At 40.9% G+C, this 8,543-nt stretch overlaps 1 protein-coding gene across 11 annotated transcripts in view; it reads right to left on the bottom strand.

Moving 5' to 3' along the window:
- Nucleotides 1–289: 289 nt before the first annotated feature.
- LOC119558087 (moesin/ezrin/radixin homolog 1) overlaps nt 290–8,543 on the bottom strand; it is a 29,806-nt gene continuing 21,552 nt past the window's right edge. For 4 of the 11 annotated variants that reach the window (XM_037871285.1, XM_037871286.1, XM_037871287.1 and 1 more), the window contains exons 3-9: nt 4,190–4,369; nt 3,922–4,053; nt 3,676–3,702; nt 2,685–3,451; nt 2,004–2,400; nt 1,693–1,905; nt 290–1,223 (exon numbers count right to left, since the gene is read on the bottom strand). In XM_037871285.1, coding sequence (XP_037727213.1) covers nt 1,059–1,223; nt 1,693–1,905; nt 2,004–2,400; nt 2,685–3,451; nt 3,676–3,702; nt 3,922–4,053; nt 4,190–4,369 — 1,881 coding nt within the window. In that variant the 3' untranslated portion in view covers nt 290–1,058. Of the gene's footprint in view, nt 1,224–1,692; nt 1,906–2,003; nt 2,401–2,684; nt 3,452–3,675; nt 3,703–3,921; nt 4,054–4,189; nt 4,370–6,535; nt 6,799–8,543 lie in introns of those variants that run through there. The other 7 variants (XM_037871282.1, XM_037871283.1, XM_037871292.1 and 4 more) reach the window with 7 other exon arrangements.

Raw genomic sequence — 8,543 nt, 5'->3', positions numbered from 1 at the left:
TTTCCAAAGTCCAGAGTTACCACCATTAATAATATCAAAAAAACACATGAACTCATACACGAACCTCAATGAAATCTACATCTTTTTACATGTCGAAAGCTTTCACTAAAGATAAAGATGACAAATGTCAAATTGAATTACCAAAACCTTTTTGATCCGCAAAGACAGCGCTTTTGTTGTGTTTTACATTTTTATTGTTTAATTTAAAAACTTTTTGTTTGGTTTTTTCACAATAGTTTTTGTTGTTTGTTTTCTCATTTTTTAAGAATCTTTTCTTTCAAAACAAAAATAGATTAAAGAAAAATATTTTATATAATATATTTTTTCTCTTTTTGTTTGTTGCTCTCTCTCAAGTTAATTTAAGAAACAATTAATCAAGTTCTTATTTAATTATACAAATTTAAAAAAAAATAGTAATTATATAATAATAAAAATAATAATTATAACGGGGGAAAATGCAAATAGTTTGTTGTTTTGTTGTAGTAGCTGTTTTGTTGATGTTGTTTTTGTTGGTGTTTTTCAATATCTATTACTATTCGTTCCGTTTTCTCTATGAATCCATTGGGAAAAGGAGAAATGTACTTTTTCTATTGTTTCTGTTGGGGGATCTTGACAATTTTCCGATAGCTAGATCCTTTCATTTGCTGATTGTCCTTTAAGATCTGGTCCTGGCCGTATTTGTCGCTTTCAGTGTGTGTCTGGCTGAATTTTACTTCGATTTCTTGGTTTTCTTGATTCCTCTATACAAGCTCAGAGACAAAACGGCGGTCAAACGATATATATATATATTAAAATTGTGGATCTCTTCAATTCACTTAGGAGGCAGGAAGTTCTTGTGGGTAGAAAAGGGACGTCGCTGGGGGGATAGGCTTTGCCAGCGACCGGAATTATATTTGTTGCTTCTTCATCATCTCATCTTATCATCATCATCGTTATTATTATCTTCTCTTGTTGTAGTTATATCTTTCTCTTTTTCTTTCTGGGGACTCGGCTCCCTCCCTCTCGCTCTAGCTCTCGCTCGCTATATCGATCTTTCTTTAGTCTGAAGACTATAGGCTTTACATGTTCTCGAACTGATCGACACGACGCTTTGTGTTACCCTTGCGGATCTCGCGGAGCGTCTTGTACTTGTCACGTCCCTGGCGAACGTTCTCGCGATGGATCTTGTCGTTTGCCGTCTCTTTCGTCTCGTCGCGAGACTGCGCCAGATCTTGTTTCAGAGCCTGCAAATAAACAAAATATTATTAGTACCATATTTCTTTTTCAGAGAATTTTGTCATAAACAGTATAACCAAAGAAAATCATCCTAATTATATCTAACTTATGAAGTTTATTTAATGAAGTGTCAAGTTATATGCTGAATATGAAACATAAACAGTATAACCAAAAAAAAAATCATCCTAATTATAACTTACTTATGAAGTTTATTCACTGAAGTGTCAAGTAATATACTGAATATGAACCTCTTCTACAGGCACTCTATATTATACTAAGAATGTACTGAATATAAACCCTTTTATAAGAACTTTATATTGTATCATTACGAAAAGCGTTTACAGAGCCTCTGTTTGGCTTTATAAATATTAAGATTATACATTTGTATTTTTAGAAATTGTTTCATTTCTAATAATATTTTCTCTTTGGTAATTTCAGTTCAGGGAATAGATAATCCACAGATCGTTTCAAACCCACCTTAAGCTGATCGTGCAAGCGCTCGTTGCGCTCGGCCAGCGTGCGTCTGTCCTCGATGGGGTCCTTGATATGCTCGTCGGTGTCCAGGTCGCGCGACACATCGCCACCGGCGTCGCCGTTCGTCAGCTCCTCCTCGTTCTCGTTCTCATCCTCGGCCACGTGATGGTGCTGCGGCGTTGTCGACGCGGCCAGCAGAGCGGCGGCGGCTTCGGCCTGCAAAAGGGGACAACATTGATTACTAAGTTCAACTCCACAATCAGCAAGGCTACGTTAGTTAGCTCTTGTAAGCTAACTAATGTTCAAAATTATACCGCAATGACCTGCTTGCGTCGGGCGTCCTCCACCTCGTCCTGCAGGCGCTTGGTCTCCTCGTCCTTGGCGTTGACCTCGTCCTGGATGCGCTGCACCTCCATCTGCTTGGCCATGATCTCCTCCTCGAGCTTGAGCTTCTCGACGGCCTCCATGTTCTTGGCCTCCTCGAGACGCTGCAGCATCGCCTGCAGCTCCTTTTGGCGCAGCTCCAGCTCGTCCTTGGCGGCCTGCAGCTGCTTGAGCTGCTCCTCCAGACGGCGGATCATGTCCTGGGCCTCCAGGAGGTCGCGCTGCGAACGTTCCATGTCCTCCTGCATCTGCTTCAGCCGATCCTCGTACTCCTGCTGCTTCTTTTCAGCGCGTTCGCGTGCGGCCAGCGCCAGCTGCAGTTTCTCACTAAGGAACAAAGGGAAGCAGAAGAGAACCGAAAATAAGAAAAGGGTAATTTTTGAGACGATGGTCGTATGAGCTGCGAGAATGTTTACAGATAAGAGCCCTGCATGAATCAGAGTTAGTATGTAACCGATATTAGATATCAGTCAAAGCGGATATGCAACATTCGGACACTGGGATCATTATAACTTGTAAAGCATGACTTGAGTCATGCGATTCTTATTTTTAGAACAATCCCAAAAGTTTTGTTTCATGCAGGGCTCCATCACATATCTATCGAGACGTACCGCTCCTGCTGTTTGGCATTCTTCTCCTCTCGCGCCTGCGCCTTCATCTGCTGCACGTCGATGGTGTCCGGCTTGCGGCGACGCATGTACAGCTCGTGGTTGCCCATGCAGAGGGCCAGGATGCGCTTGTTGATGCGGACGCGCGGCGCGAAGAACATAAAGTCCGGCGCCTTCTTGTCGATCGGCTTGATGATGAACTTCTTCTCCGAGAAGGAGATGTTGCGGATCTCGGACCACGGGAAGCCAATCTTCGGCGTCAGCCTGTCGTCCTGCTCGTAAATGTTCAGGCCCAGGGCGTCTACGCCCAGCCAAAGATCCGTGCCCTTCTTGTTGCGGATCTCAAAGTAATTGACGCCGTACATCTCCAGGTCCTGGGCGATCTTCAGATACTCCATCATGGCGTCCTCGCGCAGCATGCTGCGATGCTCCTGCCACCAGGTCATGATCGACTGCTCCCACTCGTCCTTGGACATCTTGTGCTGGTCGATGACGCGCTGCGGCAGCAGCCGATCGTTGGCCAGGAAGCCGGCTGTGTGGGTGGTCTTGTTGTGGTCACCGTGACGCGCCTGCACGGCGTACGAGGCGAGCAGCACGGACGTCTCCGGCGGACAATAGATCTCGTCGGTCAGTATGGCATTCTTCACCTGCAGGTAGAACAGGCGCAGGGTGATGTCCTGGATCAGCTCCTCGGCCACGTCCTCGGGGTAGAATTTGGCACGGAATCTGAACTGCAAGGGGTTCTCCTTCTTCACGTCCTGGTTCATCACCTGTCGGAGGGAAAACATGGCTCTGTTAGAATTTATTTCTCAAAAACTAATAATATATAATGGATTTCTCATAAAACAAAAAATACAATCCAACTTTATCAACAGAAATTCAATTCACTATCAATACATCAGATTTGATGTTAAATTGATTTCGTACAATATTTGGTCTAATAAAAATAATAATAGTCATAATTATATAGAAAGTGCATTTGTCTGAGTGTTACCCATGTCGAAAACGGCATTGATCCAGTCTTTTTGTTGTGGTGCAGCATTAAATTATACACAGAGATTGCATTTATTAGTGGATTAGGTCCTTAAATCACTAAATAACTTAGGCTAAGCATTAAGAGGCTTGGAAATCATAACGATGGCTAATTTACAGGAAAGTATTATGGGTTCTTGATCTAGCAGGGACTTTCTTAGGGACTTCTGCAGGGCTTTTGGCTTATAGGTTCCTCTTCTGTCCCCACCATATCATCGGCGTCGTCGTCCTCTTCGCTCGTCTCCGCCTGATTCACTCCATTGCTGTCGGCTGTCTTTTTGTCCACATACTTCTTCACACGCTTTAAATATTTTATGGTCTTTATGGCCGGCGATTCGGGCTACATGGTATTCCATACATTATATATTACAATTAAATACATGCATCTTATTAAATAGTTCACATAGTGTGGGTAATTAGAAATCACCTTATACATTTGTTTAGAGTAAGTGCTAAAAACCAACTCGACGGCTTACCTTTTTGTACAGCTTGATCCATGTGGAGTCGCCCTTTGAGTCGGTGTACTGGAGTCCAAAGAACCAAACCTCCCGCAGGCCGATCGTCTTCACCACCTGGTCAAACAATTGTTTGCCCGTCGTCGTCGACTGGATGGCGAACTCCAGTTCCGCGTCCATTGTCGTGACGCGCACATTTAGCTGGAAAAAGCGGAGATAAAGGTTATTATAACTGCAGAGCCAAGAGTTCCTTGAGGATTTTCAATGAAATTCGTATGGTGGAGTACTTTGCTGATTGTTATCTATCCTTTAACGTTTTCCTATGCAATAATATGTGTATTTGCTATTAGTATAATTGTTTCTATGTACGTATTTCTTGTAAAACCCAATATATAGGTATTATTTATATATCCTAGGTTCTCCTTAATTTTAGCTGATGAGTCTCAGCTTTGCTAGTGTATGTATTTAATATAGTATAATATTATAACCCACCATGTTCCCAAATTCAGCTAGCTAGTTCCTTTATATATCTCCTCGACCAACATTTTTTTGGCTGAATTGATGGGCGCCCCATGAAGGGAATTTAAAATGCCATTCATGACTTGTAAAACCATCTAGATCGTGGTGTGGAATACACTCAAGTTGGGCAAACAAACAAGGTTCGTATGCAAACAATAAATAAATAACTGACATTTTTCGATAGAGGTGTCGACTGCGCAGTGTGAGGGGGGTAGAGAAGACCCCCCTTTTTAGGGGTCGATGGATTAACGGGATTGGAGTCCACCGACATGCGAGGAGGACACGTGCCAAGAGCTCTCATTTCGCTCTGGAGGATTGGATTCGATTCAATGCGATTGCCACGACTTGGCTTGCATAAGTCGGGCTTTCGACTTAAACGCACACACAACACACGTTTCAAATGGGTGAAATGGTTGAAACAGGGGGGAAAACGGAGGAAAAGCGGAGGAAAATGGAGAGCAAAGGAGAAAGACAGAAAATGAAAGCGGACCATAGTGAAAAATCACGCTCGGAAAAGAGCAACGGCAACAGCAAAAATCAATCAGGCATGACAATAGCAACAAGCTGGAAATGACCATATAGATAGTGGAAATAAATAGGGGAAAAGGTGGAAAAGGGGGGAGGTGCCCCTCCGGTCTTATAGACCGGATGGCCAGTGGTCGTTGTTATACAAGAGAGAGCTTAGGTGCTATCTAGCCCAGTGCGCCTGTCACTTGACCAATTTCCAGCTGCCTCTGCCACGAAGAGGTGGAAAATCGAGGGAAATTCCACCCACTTCGCACATGAGGAGGGCGCGTGAGATGTCAACTGTACTAACTGCAGTCTCTCGTTACGCAATCGCCGTATTGGGGTCAAAGTAAATGCGATCACAGATCAAAGTGGGGGTTAATATGCACCCCAGACAATGCAACCCAAATATGCTGCATAAAAACCATCCAAATAGTGCACAAAATGGAAATTATCAGCAAATGCCTAGTTAAAATAAAAGTAATAATTATTGATTTTATTAGGAAAATAATCCAAAATTAAAAAAAAATATATAAAGTCGTGAAAAACATTCTTTTAAAATTTAAATTATTCCAAAAACTAGAAAGATTGGTTAAAATACAACACACATTTTTGAGTTTTTCGTTTATTAAACATTTTAATAAACCTTTCAAGTTAAGAAAAAATTTTTTTAATATAATATATATTTTTTAATAAAAAAAAAAGGTTTAAGCTTTAAATATTTGTAGGGATTTCTTAAGAAATTCAGAAAAGTAATGCGAGTATTCATCTTATTCTATGAAGTTTATTTATAAGATGGTAACTTTGAAATGTTATTTATTTATCTCTGTTTTGGTTGGTGAAAATCCGGTTGTATTATGTTTTTGGTGCCATTCTCCAGGTCATGGGAAAAAAACGATGCAGCTAACTTAAATTTTGAGTTCCCTGACACGCAAATTTCATCACTTTATTTGGTTTTGGTTTCTGTTTTCAGTTTTCAGTTTTCAGTTTGAGCTCATTGTTTTGTTTTCGCTTTCTGCTGCTGCTGAATGCAAATCAAACGTGACACAATGCTAGGAAATTGAAAACGTTTTTCATTTCAATCCAATTAACGTTTTTGGGTTAATGCAACCGCGGTTTCTGTTTCCCCTGGCCACCAAAAACAAAAAGATACTTCCACCCAAAGTTTTACACAAACACAGTAACGGAAGTTGGAGGCATAACCAGTTTTTTCAAAAATGATTTTAGACTTGAAACCACAAAAGTGCACACAGCACAGCACAGCAGCACCTACAAAAAAATTAGGGATTTCCCGGGGGGGAAAAGCGGGAAATTACTTAAGGTGTTTCGAGTTTTCCGTACCGTTTTCCGCTTCACGCTGACTCCGCCGTAGCGCGGCAAACGGACGCGGCTGTCGGAGACGACGACCATTTTGGGCACCGAAAAGGGGTTGCGCAGTAGCCTTTGAATTATTACGCTTTTCTATGCTAATCTCCGGCTGGGAAAAGTCTTTCGTCTTTCGTCCAAGAAAACTCTACGGGAAAGCACTGAAGAAGACACACAGCGACAAAGCGGAAATTCAGCGAGCCAAACACGACGCGTTCAATGCGATTCTGTTGTCCAGCGGCAACTGAGGAAAATGGAAAAGTCACGGCACGTTTTTAAGCCCCCAAAAGAGGAAAGCAGAAGGAAAATGAATGCTAGAAAAACACTGGGAAAAGAAAAGCGGCGGCGGCAGAACGCAAAAGAAAAGCGGAGGGAATTCGTAGTACACCACAACAAACGTGAACTTAATTTCTGCCCTACGAAAAACGGGGAAGGGGAAGGGGGATTCACACATTTGTCCGAGTCATTCGTTGTCAAGTTAATATAAATTGCATGTTAATTATGCATCTAAAATTGGACAGCAGCGAGCAGCGACCATACCAAAAAGCTGACACTCTTGACAGGCAGACCACTGACCATAGAGGTCAACTGGGTCTGTGGAACGACGGTAGGGGAGTATGCAAATGCAATGGAGGTCAAGATAATAGGCCATGCTCCAAAAATGTACTTCCTAGTGGGAGCAAAAATATATATTATATCTATAATATGCTCTATATTTATATAGATTTAGATAGATCAATATATTATAAAGATCTATATATTCTCTCTCTATATAAGAATTAGGAACTGCTAAGTTTAATCTATTTAAATTGTAATATTATTCAAGTTCAGTAAAAATTTTAATTTTCAATTGATGAATTATCACTTAAAATGTTTTTTCCTTTATGCATCGAAAAATCAATAATAAATAAAATTATATTTATATATACCACAAGAATATTTAATCTTTATAATAATAAGAGTTAGGAAGTGCTGAGATTTATATATTTATCATTGATATAAATCGAAAAAGGTATATTATAGATACTTTAAAAAATCTAAAAAGTTTTTGACTTTGCTAAAATTTAATTTATAATTGTAATAAATTGCAGTTACATTATTTTTAGCTTGATTAATAATTAAGACATACAATTTTTAAATCCAAAATTGTATTCGACAGTGGTTCAATCGTTCTGACCAGCGCTGTGGCCAAACCCCAAGGTGGGCAAACAAATCAGCGTCAATCATACGACGCATTGCCTGTCAGTTCTATTTTATTGGAGCCGCTCCGGGCCTCCAAGAGCAATTAACCCCTCCCCCCAGATATCAAGCTATGCAAACATCCATACCTATGCCTATTGGGGGAAAACTATAGCGAAAAGGGAAAGTTATGGAGAAACCATTCAAGCACGATTTGCACCGACTGAGAGAGAAGTTAATACCAAAGGGAAACGACTTCTTAAAGTTCGGTTTCACACATTGCAACTAGGAGTACAAGAAATCACCCGCCAATCATGCAACATTCACTATAGAATCACTCACACACGTGATTGTAATGATGAAACCCTAACCATCCATCCATCAACAATAAAGCCACCGCTATAAGAACTTTTTGAGATAAGAACTTTTCGAGCTGACAAAAAGAAATCACATGTCAAAAGAAATTGCCAAATTGCGGGGGGGGGAAACAGAAATGGCATGGTCAACTTTCTGCCATATCAATGACGTCGACATTTAATCTAATTTCCCTGGCGCTCTGCTCTATGTATATGATGAAATTGTTTGGCAAATGTCCAAGGAAATAATAGAATAACCAACGTCAACAATTGAGCAAATAATATGACGTCTTCGTCTTTCGGCTGGCCATCCCCCCGAAAAATATTCTATCAAAAGATGGGATCCCTCTCTGCGATTGACGACAATTGTGGTTCAAGTGCTGTCGATAAGGATACAATTTCTGATAATTGATAGCTTACGACGTGTTCCTGGTAGTGACTATGATTTA

Source organism: Drosophila subpulchrella, chromosome X (assembly GCF_014743375.2).
Source record: "Drosophila subpulchrella strain 33 F10 #4 breed RU33 chromosome X, RU_Dsub_v1.1 Primary Assembly, whole genome shotgun sequence".
NCBI lineage: Eukaryota > Metazoa > Arthropoda > Insecta > Diptera > Drosophilidae > Drosophila > Drosophila subpulchrella.
Note: the sequence above shows the minus strand (reverse complement) of the source record. Positions and strands in the feature narration are given on the sequence as shown.